Source organism: Pavona decussata, unplaced genomic scaffold, assembly GCF_977016875.1.
Source record: "Pavona decussata unplaced genomic scaffold, jaPavDecu1.1 SCAFFOLD_25, whole genome shotgun sequence".
NCBI classification, from domain to species: Eukaryota; Metazoa; Cnidaria; class Anthozoa; order Scleractinia; family Agariciidae; genus Pavona; species Pavona decussata.
Genome location: NW_028145448.1, coordinates 120,001 through 139,204, shown reverse-complemented (window position 1 = coordinate 139,204; position 19,204 = coordinate 120,001). Strand labels below are relative to the sequence as shown.

The 19,204-nt window shown below is 36.8% G+C and overlaps 2 protein-coding genes across 6 annotated transcripts in view; both read left to right on the top strand.

Moving 5' to 3' along the window:
• Window positions 1-19,204, top strand: part of LOC146485630 (uncharacterized) — a 56,354-nt gene that overhangs the window by 205 nt on the left and 36,945 nt on the right. For 2 of the 5 annotated variants that reach the window (XR_014863326.1, XM_085102983.1), the window contains exon 2: window positions 18,037-18,116. The exons of 1 other annotated variant lie outside the window; for it this stretch is intronic. Coding sequence is in view for 1 of the 4 variants with exons in the window: in XM_085102987.1 (XP_084959113.1) it covers window positions 17,612-17,702; window positions 18,037-18,116 (171 nt within the window). In the remaining 3 variants the exon portion in view is untranslated. Of the gene's footprint in view, window positions 1-17,611; window positions 17,703-18,036; window positions 18,121-19,204 lie in introns of all 5 variants that reach the window. 2 more of the 5 variants (XM_085102987.1, XM_085102984.1) reach the window with 2 other exon arrangements.
• Window positions 5,602-7,922, top strand: LOC146485633 (uncharacterized). Its single transcript, XM_085103006.1, has 3 exons — window positions 5,602-6,122; window positions 6,400-6,559; window positions 6,984-7,922. The coding sequence occupies exons 1-3, from the start codon at window positions 6,030-6,032 to the stop codon at window positions 7,082-7,084; spliced, it is 354 nt and encodes a 117-aa protein (XP_084959132.1). The 5' UTR covers window positions 5,602-6,029; the 3' UTR covers window positions 7,085-7,922.

The following is a 19,204-nucleotide window of genomic DNA, read 5'->3' as shown; positions in this document are numbered from 1 at the left end:
TTTTAGTTTTAACGCTTTTCTTGAATTATGAAAGGAAGCCAGTTGCAAATACTAATATCAGTTACTCATCTTTGTTTTATGTCTTTATCTGTTCAATTTAAATAACATACAAATACAGCTCAATCTTGTGGTATAGACAACAAGTATACATCCTTGCTCTTTCTTCCAACCATTAATTTTGTTATTGTTGCATATTAAATTTGCCATGGAATGGTTAAATATATGGTTCAGATTAAAACTTACAACAAAGAAACTGTGAATTGTAAATTCCAGTGTACAGTAAAGTTCTGATTGGTTTGGGTACAAAACAGCTGCCTCAAAATCATATTTTGTTATAGCTGAACAAATAACATGAAATATAATACGTTATTTAACCATGCATAGGAGATTAAACAGAGTTAAATAGACTATTTTATACATATTTTGCAATGGAATAGAGTCTACCTCCAAACCAGTATTTTAAATTTATCTATTTTGTGATGGCCTATTTTATTCATATTTTTGCTGGAACTGGCCATAACCAGTATGCTATCTGCAGAAAAATATAAATAACAATGTTGTTATCTTCTCCACTGCTATTCATGATCAGTGAATACTTAAGGATGTTGCCAATTTAAGGTATCTTTAACTTTCAAGAACAATTTATTTAATTATTATACTTTAGATCCAGTAATTATTTAACTTTCAAGAACAGTAAGTATCAATAAATTAACAGTCCTTTGTCAATAATTATGTTGAAAGCCAAACAGCTTAATACAAAATGCAAGACTCCAATATATACATTTATGTTTAAAGAACATGTTTCAGTTGTCCATTATTTTGTAAAAAAAAAAAAATAATAAATGTTAATTTATGTTTAACCCCAATAATTGGAAAGGAGATTGAGAAAATAATAAAATGTTTCTGAGGGCACAGCTATTTATATTAGTTTTGTCATAATTGTCATTCATATTATGAATTTCATTTGAACGTAACCTCCACACAGACACTTAATTCCATGGCATTTTATACAACAATGAGTATAATTACTGACATAACTTAATTCAGTGGACTTCATGGTCCCTCCATGGAATGTGGTACATTAGATTGTCAAGTACTCCATGGAATTCTATGGACACACCCGATGGACACTCCATGAAGTTTAATAGAATCCCATGGACGTCCATGGGACTCCATGGACATTCCATGGAACTCTATGGAACTCCATGGACACTCCATGGCATGCTATGGAACTCCATGCAGGGCTTCTGATATTATGCGATGTTGCGATTTCGTATAATTGACCTAAAATCGCAACAAATTGCATAATACATGAAATATCGCAGAATTTGTACAAAAACGCACAATTTAAGAAAAAAAGAGCAAAAATCCCGCTCAATGTTAAGTTCTCCGATAATTTAAATGTTATCTCAAGGCATTTTTTCTTTCAAAAGGCGTCAAAAAGCACCGGGAAGCGTTCGTTCGTTGAACAAACGAACAAACAGGCATTCTATGCGGCATTTTACATGTTGGGGACCTGGTGCTGGTTTTCAAAATTAAACAAGTGATCATTGGCACGGAATAAACAATCCTTTTATGTAAATACACCAATCACAATAGATGTCATTTGATTCCTTCTAACTTGTGTTGTTAGTATCAGCATGGAAACTGCTCGATAGTCGCTTGCAATATGTAGTTATTTTGATTTAATTGAAACAAATTTCCTCAATCCTCATTATGGATAAGTTTGTTGTTAAAATGCCGAACACTTCTTCGCAGGAAAAAAAAAAAAAGATCGCACCTTCCTGTAAATATTTCGGCGAAAGACAGGGCAAGAAAGTACCCCGAAGGAACATTTCATGATGACGATGGTCTGCAACGTAGTGGTTGTTCATCTTCGAAAGTTTGTGGTAGACAAGCACCTTAAAGCTGAGTCACACAAGCCGAATGTGGAAAAAATGCGGGTGGGAATCAACAAACGTTGAAATGAGGCAACAAATGATTTATTTCAGCCATTTGTTCCTTCCTTTGTGCTCAAATTGCTTCTTGAACAGCAAAAAATGAATTGTGCTCCTCTTAGACCTAATAAAACAAGGTTAAATTAGCTAAAATGAAATCGCATAATTTGCCGCATAATAGACCTTTCTTGCCGCATAATGAGACGTAAAAGTGCCGCATAATTACATGGAATGCCCGCAGGGCATGACGTGTCTAGGTTTCGGTCGGGTATCTTTTTTTTCATCGGTGTCGCAAATGTGCACATTAATTTATGCATTAAACTCTGTCCTCCCCTAGTAAGGATATTTTGTTCTGATTGTCTTCAACAGAAGCGGCCCAATCAAAATCTATTTTTCAGGCACATATCACGAGAGAGGGGACCCACTCATCACTTCTGTGTGACGTCAAATTATCATTTGATTTATTCATTAAAACTAGATTAAATTCTTCCCTCTCCCAGAAGGGATCTATTGTTTTGATTGTCTTGAACAAAAGCGGCCCAATCAAACTCCATTATCTGCGCGTATATCACGAGGGAGGGGACCCACTCATCTCTACTTGTGTGACGTCAAAGCAAATCATCATTTGGAAAAGTTGTTTTCGTTCAATGGCGGCCACATGTCTGAATTTAAGACTCCGGATCTGCCGTTTTCAGAGAGAAAACCAACCTTTTTCAAGCAGTAAATCGAACTAATAACTTCTAGGTAGTACTCGACAGTTGAAACGGCGGAAATTGGGAGAGTTCACAGCAAAGAAAATCCGCTTTAAACAGTCATGTCCAATACTCACCACTTGTTCGGGTTGTGAAAGTGCCTTTATGACTCGTACCAGTCGTACGAGCCAAGTGGTGAGTATGATACTTTTAATGAAAATAACATGACGTTTGATTTGGTAAAACTGCATCTCATTAACGGAGGTCCTGGCCTGCCAAATTCGTACGAGTCGTACGACTCGTTCAAGTGGTGAAACTGCATCTCATTAAAGGAGGTCCTGGCCTGCCAAATTCGTACGAGTCGTACGACTCGTTCAAGTGGTGAAACTGCATCTCATTAAAGGAGGTCCTGGCCTTCCAAATTCGTACGAGTCGTACGACTCGTTCAAGTGGTGAAACTGCATCTCATTAAATGAGGTCCTGGCCTTCCAAATTCGTACGAGTCGTACGACTCGTTCAAGTGGTGAAACTGCATCTCATTAAATAAGGATTCTTTAATCCATGAGCCGAACCAAGCGCAGTACACATGAATATATCTCGTTCTTTAATCCATGAGCCGAACCAAGCGCAGTACACATGAATATATCTCGTTCTTTAATCCATGAGCCGAACCAAGCGCAGTACACATGAAAATACCTCGTTCTTTAATCCATGAGCTTAAACAAGCGCACTACACATGAATATATCTGGTTCTTTAATCCATGAACCGAAACAAGCACGCTACACATGAATATATCTCGTTCTTCAATCCATGAACCGAAGCAACCGCGCTACACGTGTATATAACTCGTTCTTTAATCCATGAACCGAAACAAGCACGCTACACATGAAAATACCTCGTTCTTTAATCCATGAGCTGAAACAAGCGCACTACACATGAATATATCTCGTTCTTCAATCCATGAACCGAAGCAACCGCGCTACACGTGTATATAACTCGTTCTTTAATCCATGAACCGAAACAAGCACGCTACACATGAAAATACCTCGTTCTTTAATCCATGAGCTGAAACAAGCGCACTACACATTAATATATCTCGTTCTTCAATTCATGAACCGAAACAACCGCGCTACACGTGTATATAACTCGTTCTTTAATCCATGAACCGAAACAAGCACGCTACGCATGAATATATCTCGTTCTCGTTCTATCAGCGTGAGCGACCAAATGATGCGTTTCTCGTTGAAACAGAAAATAAAGTAGAAGTAAACAAAATTTAAACTAGGGGCTGATGCTGTAAAATACAACGAATATATGTTTTCTTCGTTCTTTAGTGTGAGAAACTAAATGATGCGTTTCTTATAAAACAAAACCTTACAATCGACTGGAACTAGGAAACGTGTTTTCCTGACGACTAATGCAGAATACTATAGATTAAAATTAGTATTTTATGGAAAAAGTAGACTGAACGGTAGTATTGGTCAATAACTTTAGTGGCATTTGGTGGAGCCGTTGTGAGAGATCATTTGGTAATGACTCTCTTTTACTTCGGTAACCCATTGAGGTACAGAAGTTTGTTGTAGTCTACGTCAAAGTAGAACCACGGATGGCTTTTCTGCTCGGCATTGCCTTGTGAGGACAAAATCTACTTGTCTTGCCCTCTTTTCTGCTTTAACTGTTGAGTCCGCCCAGTGTTCCGCCAGCATTATCCATCTTCTGATAAGGGTTGGCTCACAACCGTTGCCGATGAGAAAGAGAACCAACTTGAAGGTTTCGGTGTCACCCATGGGTTTTCTCCAGAATATGAGCCGCATTTCCTTTGGCCACGATTTTAAAGGAAAGAATGCGTCCCCGTCAATTACTCTCGTCAACTGCCTTCTTTCCTCCACTACTTCTGCTCGTGACAGTAAACGAGTTTCTTCTCGATACAGACGTAACGTTGCCATCACGCGTCCTTTTGAAAAGTGCTCTATGAAAGCTGCAATCCTGCATCATGGTTTAAATACCTTCAATTACAATTTTGTCAACAGTTATTCAATGTAATCGCACTAGCTATTGTTGGTAAATTTGCCGCAAACAATCGGCTCGAGTCTATTCAACCGGTTCCCATCAACACTATCATATCTACCAGTCGCTCGGTTTTCTGTAAGGTTAGCATGAGACGGAGTTGTTTTAATCCGCTTCATCAGCGCGCTGGTTGATTTTAAATTCCTTATTCCTTTTTTAAATGCCCTATTAAAGAAAGAAACCTCTGAATTTCGATCATTTCCTTTTCTTCATTGTTCTTTCCTTTTATTTAATAAACAAAGGACTCGCGTTGCCCGGTTGTCAATAGTAAGTTGTTATAGTTGACATCAAACACCTCCAATGTCTTTAAATGATTGCTAATTTCATCTCACCTTTCTATTGGTCAAGTTCGATTCCTTCCCTGTGTCGAAAACAGGGAGGGCTTCAGTTTTCACTTCTGGCCAAACGCGGAACCACAAAACATAAATTGAAGTATGGAACAGAAATAAATATCAACGAAAACAGAAGGCAACGATAAAGGCAATGAAGTAAAGAGGAAATAAATGTGTGTTTGTCTTACGGCTTGTTTTAATTAATTAACGGTAATAGCTTGAGTTAGGGTAGTCTCTACACTTCGCTCTTGTAGCTAGGCAACCGTTGCGAATCGAAGCGTCGGCAGGAGCCCACGCCATACCACAACCTCGTTCCCAGTGTCCCTCCTCTTCACTTCCCTGGTTCGTGAAGAGAAGAGACCCTGGGAACGAGGTTGGCCGTACCATTACTGGCACAACACAAGACGTTCTCTCGGCCATTTATTTCGTGTCGGGTTTGTGTTTCAAACCACTGGCGACATATTCCTGAACCTTACCAGTTTTGCTTCCATTGTAAAACAGTATATTTATGGAACCTCCCCTCAGCAAACAACCCGGCCAAGATGTTGAAGCCTTTACTGCTTCTCGTTTAGTGTACGCGAGTTTCAAGAATTCCATGATTTTACCGTAACTTATATATTACATGCCTGATTATTTAGGTTCAAGTTTTCACACATGATTGGACAATCCGTTGTCCCTTTTCAATTCATTTGACATTTAGGAAAAGCAAAGTAACAACGGTTCTACTGCTTTGATATAGAAAGAAGGGCAAACTGTTTTAATGGTACGTTTCTTAACAGGTCATTTTCCTTTACAGTGCAAGTTACTCTAAATGTGCAACTGAAGACAAGACGCTTTGTGATCGCTACCTTTAATTTAAATACGCCGCGATACATCACACCTTCGCAATACTATCGTTCGCATCTTTACTCCATTGTTTTAACACGCACAAAGACGCTGAATATAAAAGTCAAGCGTTGAATCATAACCTTCACTTGGATGCAACTCATCGACCAGCAACATGGCCAACTGTATGAAAGTGTTGGATAGCGATTTAAAGGAATGCTATAAGCACGACCTCGATTGGACATTGCTTCCGTCAGAGCTTTTAGAAGTAAGTTTTACTTTTAAAGTTGCATCTTTCTTACAAGTTTTTCGTTTGAAGAAAAGCCTGCTCACAAAAGATAGTTGGTAGAGGAAAACGAGTAACTATGCACAAAGCAAACAACTAACAGAAGAATACTGAATGCACCACTGGGAAATTTTTTTTTCCACCGACGCGTCTTACGAAAACCACTCTTTTCCGAAAGAGGATATTTTAACGAAAATATGTTATTCTGTGCAACTATCGATCCAATAGGTCAAAGCTAACATGCCTGTTTACGTTTTAGATATGCCGTTTATTCGGAAGAGGGATGAAGCAACGAGAAACAACAGTACTGTTGGGAATGTTACGTCTCATATCATTCTGTTTGGGTCATGCAGCCACGGAAGTAAACGACTTTTGGACGGAACGAATAATCACATGGATTACCATAGTCCTACCAACAGGTACCAATTGTTTTATATGTTTCTTTTTTAGTCAAGGTTATCAGTCATGAATTTTGAGGACGTCACTTAAGCAGACTGTGTCAACTTTACTTACAGTGGAACTTCGATTTTACGAGTGTCTCAATCATTTAGGGAAAGTAGTAGATTTATAATCACCATCAGATCAATCAAGTTTGCCACAACCCCCAAGCAGCAATCCATAAACAAAGAGTTGACATATTTTATCTAAATAACACCAGACTCATTTCAAAATTCCCTTTCCTTCTATTCCTTTCAGCCCCATTCAAAAAGCAACAGTTTAATACTCTTCTATATCTGGAAAATTGATAATTCATACAATTAGTAAAGTTAGTTTAAAAGGCATTACCATAGAAACCCATAGAACTTCCCATGTTAACTTCACTTTGTACTACTCTTTCAACAGCAAGAGGCATATTGATGAATACAACCTCCGCAAAGAAAGCACCAACAGAGGGACCAAGAGATTACGTTCAGATTGATTACCCTAGCTATGAGGACACATGATTAATTTGATGATATTCCTCTCTCGTACAATCTTAAAGAGGCAGTGTCCCCTCCCCTAGAAAGTAACCTTTTTTGCACAACTTCAGATGAAAAATGAGAAAAAGTGACAATATTGAAAGTTGAAATATTAACTTTAAACAAACAACCATAGATTATACTAAACGTTATAGTACTTCCTTCTTTAACAAAGTCACGCATGACCAATTTTACTCTAATTTTAATTCAACCATTAGAAATCAAGTTGTTTGTAGGAAAATCAGGTACAAAGAGCGAAACAAGATGACATAATGGCATTGCCCAGGCTTTAAGGAGAATATTTTAAGATTTGTACCTGAAGTTATTCAGTGACACAACACAGTAGTTTTCAAAAATTAATGTTATTACTATTACTCATGGTTATAAAGTGATCATTTAGGACATACTCAAGTATTAACCTTGCTCAACCAGAAAATCACTTCATTGAATATTTAGTTTTGAATGTTTATGTTTATCAAGAACATTTCTCTTAATTGTTCAACCATTATGACTTGATCCAAAAATTACCAAGCATTCAACACATATCAACTATGTTTCTTTTTTAACAAGAAAACACAATATTGTTACAGTTTATGGAGACATAAAATCCACAACATCAACATCGTTAAGCATTTATTATATGCTTGAACGTATTTATTTAATCACCAACATAGCAGAGGGGTTTACCTAAAAGCCTGTATCCTGAGAACCGGAAACCAGCATGCAAAAAAAAGAAAATTCATTGAAATGGAAATTTTCAACCAGGTTTCAACTCACTTGGGAAACAGCCTTTATTGCTGTTGAAAAATTACAATCAGTCAAGAGCCCAGTGAATTTTCAAAAAAATGCCTGAGATTTCAATTGTGGCAGTCCATTTCAAGCATAAAGCTTTTAAAACACACATCAGACAACACTTATCTAAAATCAAGTACACGGAATCCGGAATTCAGCAGTCATTGTGTTTTGCCACTTTTCCTGGGCAAATCTGTGTAAAGTGGTATGAAAAGATAGGTGTCAAAACGTTTTTTTTTTTTAGTATAATTATGATCCATTGCAATTAGCATGATCTTTTATGAAAAAAAAAAGGAAGTCAATCAATAAGAAAGATATTTCCCAATGGAATCGCCTTAATAAAAGTAAGAACTTTCTTTTGCTTTACTTTTTCCGTGTAACTTGAAGTACGTTGATTGGCTTGTGATCATAAGAGCTAGGGGAGAGAGATGTGTATGAGTCGTCATATTTTGACAAATATACAGAGATTTGTTGTAGACATCAAGTTAATAGATAAGTGCTGTTTTGGTGTGTTTAATTAACAGCTTTCACTTTAAGAGACTGCCTAAGAATACCACTGGTGACAAATTTCAATTTTTATATTCTGGATTTCACATTTTGCCTTTTAGGTAAACCCATAACAAAGAATGTTTCAAGAAATGATACTTTTACTCATGCATAATACAGGGTTCAGAAAAAAACCCAATCATTAATTGGTACTTCAAAGAAAAAAATCCCTTTGATATGCAGTTTCTAATATCCATTATATTGCTTTTAAGCAATTAGCTTTAGAATTTGATCCCAATAATTACAAAACCAACAAAACATAATAACTGATGTTACCAACTTAGTTTTTATTTATCAACAAAACCATTGTTACAGTATTGTTACAGTTTATAGAGTTTATATAAGTTTCATGGATGATCATAGTAAGATTAAGGTCTAATAAATCATGTTCTCTTTCACTGGAAGTGAAATTTTATACAAAGATATACAAAATGGAAACAATTTCATGACAGGGGCCAATCTGAGTAAAGTCAAACCCCACTTTATGGCACCCCCTTAATATGGGCACCCTGTTATTAGGCACAGTTGTCCCTTTCCCTGGGGAAAAATCCCATAGTTCTTTTAAAATTCAACACACTTTCTAATTGCCCCATCAACTAAATGTCATGAAACATTAGCCGCACTTATACAGACACTCTTTAGTCAACTTTGTCTTCAATGAACCCCATCTTTTGTGAAGGCACATAAAACACGCTATTCTTAGTTTATGCATGTATACTGGAGGATGCATTATCATCTGGCCAAAGATACGCAGACATTACTTCCTCGTCTGGTTATTTGTCTGTAGTATAAAGACATACATAAGATGCATTATCCACCTGAACAAATTATCTTCCGTTATGCCTCGTTCAATACGAACACTAATGGAAGATGGTTATCCCAGACACAATGCTTCTGGGGCCCATCTTCATACTATAGACTCAGCTACAGAAAAATGGCTACCTTGTACGTTATACCATTCAGTTTGTTCGTATTATGTTTCTATCTATACCTTTTGATATTTTACTCCAATAAAATGGGTATTTTTTACTTAATTCACACAACCCGCTTAATAAGGCACCCCATTAATATGCACACTATCCACGGTCCCTTCGGTGTCCATATGAAAAGGATTCGACTGTATTAAAATTACACCCACAAAGACAGAAGATGCAACCAAAAATAACAATAATTAGTATTTTCCTAAATTCCCTCTAAAGCATTCATTCTGAGACCAGCACCTCAGATTCAATGCAGCTACTCTGCCCAACATACCTAACAACACCAAATTATAAAAATTATTAATCATATTTTTTCAAGTTTCTTTCAGTGGAATTGTAACAACCCTGTATTACAGAAAAAAATTACAAAGTTGCAACACATACATTATACATTATATGACAACTCTTAAAACATGATTTTCAATAAAAACAAAAATGGACAAATTCATATAAAGCAAAAAAAAAAAACAACAAACACAAAAAAAAAAAAAAATAATAATAATAATAATTTAAGGAAAACCCACAGCTAAGAAACAAAAATACTCAATTGATATGGTAAGCCAATTTCCTTTCAAATCATTAATTGCTCCATTTTAATGAAATTGTTGCAAAAAAACATGTTTCATTAAAGCAGTTTGTATTACAGTAATGACAAGAGAAAAAAGTATAGTTACACAAAAGGGAATAGTAATAAATGACAAAGTCCCAGCTGTTCTGATTATTTATGTACAAGGACTTTCATTAATCAGAGATAAGTTGCTGATTAAAAAACAAAAATCACATGGGTTCAAAATTGCATGCCAATGGACAAAGAAGAATAAAAAGATAATAATATTAATAAAAAAAGATATGGTATAACATCAAACAAGGCTTAACATAAAAATCATCTGCACCAAAAGGTCAACATCTTTACAAAAACTGTTTATTTTTGCCACTGCAAGTGTCTAATGTTGTCTCCCCACAAGACTCAAGTTTAAGTCCTTAAGTAGACCTCATCAATTGCCGCTGTAAGGTAATCTTTCTTGAACAATCTAACAATAAAACAGTTGCTACAATGGTACTTGCCAATAGGATCAAAAGCTTTCCTTTCACTTATCAAAAACCTTTTTAACTTACTCCAGTATAAATTACTAAGTACTTCAAAGAAATATTGCTTTTAAGCAATTAACTTTACAATTTGATCTCAATAATTACAAAACCAACAAAACAATAACTGATGTTGTTACCAACTTAGTTTTTATTTATCAACAAAACCATTGTTACAGTATCATAGTAAGATTAAGGTCTAACAAAACATGTTCTCTTTCACTGGATGTGGAATTTTATACAAAGATATACAAATGGAACAATTTCATGACAGAGACCAATCTGAGTAAAACCAAACCCCACTTTATAGAGGGTCCCCAATAGGTTTTTCGGGATCCGGGATTTGGCTTTTTTAAAGATCGGGATTCGGGATTTTAGCGGAAAAGAGCGACGATATTCAGGATTAGAATTAGGAATGGGACGCGGGTTTTGACGATTTTACGAATCGGGATGCAGGAAATGTTACTTAAAGAAATGAGATCCGGGAAGTCCGGTATCGAAAATGTACAATGAAAATCTAGCTGTCACCGTCCTGGACAAGAAAAGAAATTTACGGGTCCTATGTCTTTACAGACAAAATTTCTTCAGTTCTCCCTGAGACCTTGCAGTTAACTTGGGCTGATAAGCCTAAACAAATGACACAGAGCTAGCGTACAGAACAGCATAAAGGAACTAATTCAAACAGCTCTGAATGATAAGAAAACCTCCATTCTGTAAATTTGAGTAGTTTTCTTCATGATCAAAATCAAAAGGTCAACAGAGAGATCTCACCACCTTTTGATCCAAAAGGAAAATCTCTCAAAAACGTCCTCAGGAAAGCACTTTCCAAGGATCAAGTTGATAAAAAAGGCAGCCCTCACCATTCAATTGAGAGAAAAAAGAAAAAAAAAAAAAAAGGAAAAACAACAAGCTCTAGTGCTAACTGACTTATTAACTGACGTGATTCGCGGGAAACTTTGAAAACGTCTTAAATGAACGATGTCGTCAGTTATGGTGGAAAGAAATATAAGGAATAATCTGACAACTAATTTTGCGGTGACCAAACCAGTGCAAAGATCAGTGTTCAGATTTGTAGTGGAAATTTACATCCAACTGAAAATGCCTTTTTTCGTCAAGGTAAGGGGCTTGAAAAAAAATTATGACCTGGCTGGGATCGGGACTGGGCTAAAACAGGGGTCGGGATAACGGGATTGAGGGAAAATTTTGTCCAGGATGGTGGGATTGAAGAACCTTATTGGGGACTCTCTTTATACCACCCCCTTAATATGGGCACCCTGTTATTAGGCCAATTGTCTCTTTTCCCTGGGAAAACCCCATAGTACTTTTTAAATACAACACACTTTCTAATTGCCCCATCAACTAAATTGTCATAGGACATTAGACGCACTTACACAGACACTCTTTCGTCAACTTTGCCTTCAATGAACCCCATGTTTTGTGAAGGCACATAAAACACGCTATTCTTAGTTTATGCATGTATACCAGAGGATGCATTGTCATCTGGCCAAACTTACACAAACATTTCTTGCTCGTCTGGTTATTTGTGTGTAGTATAAAGACATACATAAAATGCATTATCCACCTGAACAAATTATCTTCCGTTATAAGTCGTTCAATACGATTAACAATGAAAGATAGTTAGTCCAGACACATAATGCTTCTTGAGCCCATCTTTATACTATAGACCACTCCAATAAAATGGGTATTTTTGACTTAATTCACACAACCTGCTTATACGGCAACCATTAATATGCACACTATCCATGGTCCCTTCGGTGTCCATATGGAAAGGACTCGACACCCACAATACCATAATATAACCTTAAATCACCCCACAACCCCCCACAACAACCTAAATTCCGCCTACATCCACTAAAATTAAAATTACGTTCCCCGCAAGTTACCTTCAATTCTACAATTATCACGCACCTAACGTTAAGCTTAATTAACTAACTAATGTAATTTTTCTTTCTTTATACTTATAACAATTACGCAGTATCAATATCTTACCTCCGAAACATTTTTCTGTAGCATAATGACTTCAAGAAACCGCCATATTGGCGAATTACGTACCTTTACAAACACTCGCACCAGATTCCCTCGTCATAAGGTGGCACGGGCATGTTGATGTTAATCGTTCCCACAAATGCCAAATACAACCGCATTAAATGTTATGCCACTCGTAAACCCGAAAGCCACAACAGATTGCCCGACAATTTTACCTAAACTAAATTGGGGATATTTTAACAATGCCAAAGCGTGCGTTCTCCAATCAACATTTCTTTGTCGACTCGACGATGCTTGTGTCCTCGCCTATTGTTCGACTACAACCGATTGCTACGTCTCTCCTGCCTTACAAATCGACAAATCGTGCAGGATATCCCAAGTCTGACGCCCTAAATAGATGAATTATTACACTCGCAAACAATGTTTGAGTCCACCTGTACGACTACACAACCGATTCCGGTACTGGCGACGGCCCTTCTGCCTTGCAAACACGGACTGATATTTTCAGACTTCCCGGCTAATGAGATGCATTTTTCCACTCGACAATCTGTTTTGTCGACTCGACAATGCTTCTGTCCACCCGTACGACCCGTACGAGTCGACAACTGATTGCTAGGGCCCTACAGCCTTACAAACACGGACTGATATTCTAAGTCTCCCTAATGAGATGCATTTTTCGACTCGACAATTCACTTTGTCGACTCGACAAAGCTTCTGTCCACCCGTACGACTCGTACGAGTCGACCTGACTAATTGCAAGGGCCCTACAGCCTTACAAACACGGACTGACATTTTCTAAGTCTCCCTAATGAGATGCATTTTTCGACTCGACAATTTACTTTGTCGACTCGACAAAGCCTCTGTCCACTCGTACGAGTCGACAACTGATTGCTAGGGCCCTACAGCCTTTAATACAAATTCTAAGTCTCCCTAATGAGATGCATTTTTCCACTCGACAATTTACTTTGTCGACTCGTCAAACATTCTGTCCACCTGTACGACTCGTACGAGTCGACAACTGATTGCTAGGGCCCTACAGCCTTACAAACACGGACTGATATTTTCTAAGTCTCCCTAATGAGATGCATTTGTCGACTCGTCAAACATTCTGTCCACCCTACGACTCGTACGAGTCGACAACTGATTGCTAAGGCCCTACAGCCTTACGCCGTGGACTAAATAAAAAATATTTTCAAAGTCTCCCTAATGAGATGCACCCCTAAAAATTAAAAGCAACATCATGTAATTTTACGAAAATGTAACTACTTCACCACTTGCACTAAACTGACCAGTGGAACAATTGTTCCACGACTCGTACGACTCGTACGAGTCGTAAAGGCACTTTCACGACCCGAACAAGTGGTGAGTATTGGACAACCCTCGCTTTAAAAAACAGATCGAATGATCAACGCGAAGGATTAGAGCTAGAGGAGGCCAGACCAGTTCAGCGGGGTCATGACGTTATTGCATAGTTGTTTCTGGTATGATTCCTAGTAACACAACGATAAGTATCACGCAATATATCTGAATAAAACCATTCAGACAATTATTTCAATGGCCAAGGGAGGATATCTTTTAAATATCTACGAAACATACAATGGGGAATAATTGGGGCTACATTAAGCATTCCGTGTAATGCCATTAGAGGGGCATCTTGTTTCCAATTTTTTTTTGCACCTTATCAGAAGCCCTGCCCATGGAACTCCGATCCACAGACACTCCATGGAGTTTCCTAATGGTATGGAATTCCATGGAACTTGGAATTCCATGGGGTTATTTCGTACGGGAATTGTACCCATAAGAACAGGGTGGTCAGATTGATGATGTTGTGAAAGAAAGGAAGGGACCGAATGTTCCATTTGTTTAAACACAAAAATGTGGTCATAATGACGAGGTAGTCTAAGGCGGGATTTCACCGTAGCTGAAACTGAAAAGTTCGGTGAGCTTGCATACTATGTAGCAACCATTTGTATTTCAAATGGAGTTGCACTAATGTTAATTTCATGTGCATGTACTATAAGTAATTGTTATCACTATTGTCTTACAGGAGTGGTCAGTATTCTCAAGTGGTGTAATTTTGGCTACACCATTTCTCAATTTATGTTCATTAAACTGTAACAAATAATTATACACATGTACACACGTATACGGTAGCAGCACCAGAGTTCACTTAGATACAAATCCCTTATCCATAATACATGTACTACAAGCCATGTTTACAATTTTTTGAAATCACATAACTGCACAAAATGTACAGTCTTGGTAATCCCTCGCAGTATACATGTGTATGTACATGGAATTGTTGTGATGAGCTGGTGGCCTGAAATGCATTTTATCGCACAATTTGTTTATAATAACAGTGTATATGCATGTACAGTCAACTCTCTCATAGGGACCACTTCTTGTAAGTGACCACCTCCCGTAAGCGACCACTTTGTAAACAACCGTTTTGTTTCTCAGTTAAATGCTGTTTCAAGAGCTCTCTTGTAAGTGACCACCACTCAAATTTCTTAAGGGACTGCGACCACTTTTTAGGCCAGAAATTACACATTCTTTCGTTTTCTGTTTTCAGTAAACGACCATCCAACATAATTACGTATGATCGTTAGTAAAGCAAATTTACTCAGAAGTGACAAAAATTCAATTTTTAATGACGCTACCCCGGACTGCTGACAGATAATAACAGTTTACAGACAGAGAAGATGGCTATAATTAAATCAAGCTTGGCCAGCGATTCTCGAAAGTTACTATCAGGCACTCTTAATGTTCCAATCATACTACTTTTGGTGGACATCAGTCAAAGAAAGCCCTTCAATTTATGCAATGCCCTAGCTAGCCCTTGAGAAATTAATAAGTGCTGCACATGCAGCACAATAATAATTATTATAATTATTGTTTTAATTAGTCAATTTATCAAAAATAATAATAATAATAATAATAATAATAATAATAATAATAATAACAATAATGATAATGATAATGGAAATAATAATTATTAATAATAATTAACGTGTAATCCAACTTAGCTAATGTGGGGTCATAATTACTAAGAGGAGACAAAAAATAAAATTAGCATCTGCATTCCTTATTCAATCTCACTGTCTTATTGTAATAAAGTGTACTTCCACTGAACAAGTTGTACAATGATGTAAATGTGAATAACTACATGTGCACAATGACGGGAGATTTACAAAATGCTGGTCCCATTGATCTTTGCTAAGCCACCCCCTCCCCTCCCCCTCCCCACCCCCCTCTTCAAATGGCAACCTGGAAAATATACTGGGAAATATACTGAAGTTTTATTTTGGCACCATTTTAACAACAATGCTAGTGATTTCTCATGCGGAGATTGCGCGTGCTTTATTTGAAAGAAAACAATATAATTTTGAGGGCTAAAAGTACGCAAGAAATAATCAATTGCCTTGTGAAATCACACAGAATATTGCCTACGTGTAATACTTACATGTAATAAGTAAAATTAGGGGGAAATCAGTGAAAGAGTAAATTAAAGCAACAATCTGCGTAGGGATAAAAATAAAACCTAAAAACAAACTTTTTTTATGTCCACAAAACACATACACTGTAATTATATAGTATTACATTATTTTATATTTTTAACAACAAGCTTGGGATTCTCAATATATGCATGGTTGGAAGGGCTTTCTTCTGAGGAAACCCTGATCTGCACTTGCCAAGTTGAAATCTGTTTTTGGACATCCATGGGAAAAAAGTAATGTTTGCCTGAAGGTCTTCAATATGACTTCCTTTAAATCAATAATTGATTTAATTTATATGTAGTATTTAAGGTTGATCTCTAGACTGAAAGTTATATTTTGATGCAATGTTTATTATTATCCGATGTTGTTGCTCCAGATCCAAAGTTTTTATTCCAGGTGCAAACTTTTTACTCAGTTAACCCTATGTTTTTATATTTCTGGCCCCATGCAGTTGTTCAAAGAGCGGATAATTTTATCCACTGGATTAGTCGCTATGAGGCAGATAATTTCCCTATAGCCGTATAATTTGTGTATAAAGTAGAAGTGTCTGTCTTATTTAAGTATGAGAATGTGTGAAAAACTTACCAAAAGGCTTGGTTGGAATACATTTTTTCCGCTGGATAGCAACTTATCCACGGGATAAAGTTATCTGCTCTTTGAACAACTGGGGCCTGGATTGTAATCCAGTTTCTAGAGTGGAGTCCTAGGATATGGTCAGTGCATAAGGAATGCAAGTGTGTAGTTCAACCCAAAGAAGACAATTCTATATAAGTTATACATATGCAATAATTTTTTTATCATTTGATAACTTGTGGAAGGTGGACCTTGCATGTTTTGAATGATTTGAAAACTAAAATCTCTGGGAAATTTTGTGTATCGAAGCCAAGAAAGTATTACTCAACATCATCTTGATCAGGAAAAACCTCATTTGCATTTACTTTCAACATACAATTTACATTATACAACTACAAGAGTAGTTTCGTCGGAAGACCTCGTCAGTTGGTCCCCATGTTTGTTTTAAAATGCATGTTCGTTGTAAACCGCCATGGCATTTTAAAACGCGAACATGGTAACCAACTGGCGAGGTCTTCTGACAAAACTAGTTTTGTGGCTGCATATGTAAATTGTGTGTTGAAAGTAAATGCAAATGAGCTTTTTCCTGATCAAGTTGATGAAACAAAAATGGCTTTAATTTATAAATTAACCGTAAGCTGCAAATTTTTGCATTTTGTGGTTAAATTTAATGATTTTTTGTCCATGAATGCTTCTGAAGGAGCCGTACTGTATCAGATAACATTTTAGGGGGTAAGGCAGATCAGGAATGAATTTTCCTGTTTAACCTGCTTACGAGCCTGGTTGGTTGGGTAATAGCTGCTAGTACCAGTCGTCGGTCTTCTGAGATTAGTTTTAGTGTATGGTATGATGGGAGGTGATGTTAAGTTAGAATTTGGTTACAGTTTTGTGTGGATCCAGGATGGAAAATGGTCAGATATTTTACAATAAATATTTGTTGAATAAATATTTGTTGAAATTCTTCTAAGTGGAGACACATACTGAATAATGTAACTCTATATAGTTACATGTCTTTAATTTCAATTTTTAAGAGAATTAACAAGAAATCAACAGTATATACACATGACTGGAAGTGGCAAAGACAGCAGCTACTAGAGAAGAACATACTAGAAGTTCAGGAATGTAATATATGTAATATATTTTAAGATTTATTGTAGCTCTGCCATTGATTTTGGTCTCATGTATACTTTGTTCTTTAGTTACTTAACTGAGGGAGCCCATTCCTTATAAGCCCGGTGGCTTCCCTTGGGCTTCCTTGCCATAAAGTAGTTAAATAATAATAAAAAAATTGTACAATTTATGGCAAAACAATGAACTCAACTGAACTGAATGCCAGGAGTTAACCTGACACTGATTGGTGCATATGTTGTGGGTTATTTTATTTTATTTTGTTTTTGCTTTAAAATTAATTTTATCAAACCAGTTTAAATGTGTAAATGATGTGTTTCTCTTACAGGTCTTGAAGTGTCAGTTGTCATATTGAAGTGCAAGATCCCTTTTGTTTCTTTAGACCGATACTTCAAAGACTCACAACAGGTTAGTTCTTAGGTTTTATTCTTGGGTTGCCCAAAGGTCAATTAATTTTCTACAGAAGGTGAAGCTTTCCAAACAAGGCATGAATTGGCAAGAAAACAAGAGACAACTTGTAATGACTGGCTTAATATACCTTATTTATTCGATTAACCGCCCTGGGCGCTTATTTAATTTTGGGCCCATGAGGGTGGGCGTTTATTATTTTCCCAACATTTTCAGCAAGTGAGAACACTTTTAGAGAATAACAAAACAAGGGAAAACAAGTCTATTTCGTTTCAACAAAACAAAACAAAGTGTGTAAGCTAACATAGACAAGCCATAAACAATATTAAAGTTCATTGACAACTTAACTGACTCTCCTCTTACTTCACTATGGGCTAGTACAGCATTTTTTTGTTGTTGTCGTTGGGAGAGGGTGGGGTTGGCCCTTATTCGAAAGTGGGCGATTAATCAAATAAATACTGTACGGTAATTTAGACCTTTGAGCTCTCTGCTGGGGGTGCCTTATGAGTAGCTTTGCATTTGGTTCCTTCCTGGACTGTGAAAAAGGTCATTTTTCTTGCTTTATTTTCAAGCCTTTTCCCCTCTCTGCCCTCCCTTTGGTAAGTATCAGGTTTGCAAGTATTCCACTGACTGGGTTCAATGTGACGGTTCCTTTGATGAGTTTAACAACTGTAATACTTGGTATGTGAAAGGAAAGCATTACAGATGGAGGCACTCAAAACGTTTTGAAAAAGAAATCGCAAGATCAAATATATGCACCCTGTTGTCAGGTGCTAAGGCCTACATAAACATCTACCCCAGTAATGGTTATGCCCTCCTACATCATGTTAATGTTAAGGACGGTGCCTATTACAGTAATACCAAAGTATTTTTATGACTATACAGGAAAAACAGATATTAGGAAGGGCCATTGAAATCCAAAAAGAAAATTGGGGGTTGCCACGCATTTTTCAGAGATAATTAAGCAACAATTATTCTAAAAAGCCATAAAATACCAAGCAATGTATGGCGTTTTTTTCCAAATTGAAGCTTTATTATCCCTGAAAAATGCATGGTTACCCCCAATTTTCATTACGGATTCCAATAGA

Coding starts and splice junctions, on each gene's coding strand:
- LOC146485633 (XM_085103006.1), top strand. CDS start 6,030: ATGGCCAACTGTATGAAAGTGTTGGATAGCGATTTAAAGGAATGCTAT. Junction 6,123..6,399: donor TTCCGTCAGAGCTTTTAGAA/GTAAGTTTTACT, acceptor TTTACGTTTTAG/ATATGCCGTTTATTCGGAAG. Junction 6,560..6,983: donor TACCATAGTCCTACCAACAG/GTACCAATTGTT, acceptor CTCTTTCAACAG/CAAGAGGCATATTGATGAAT.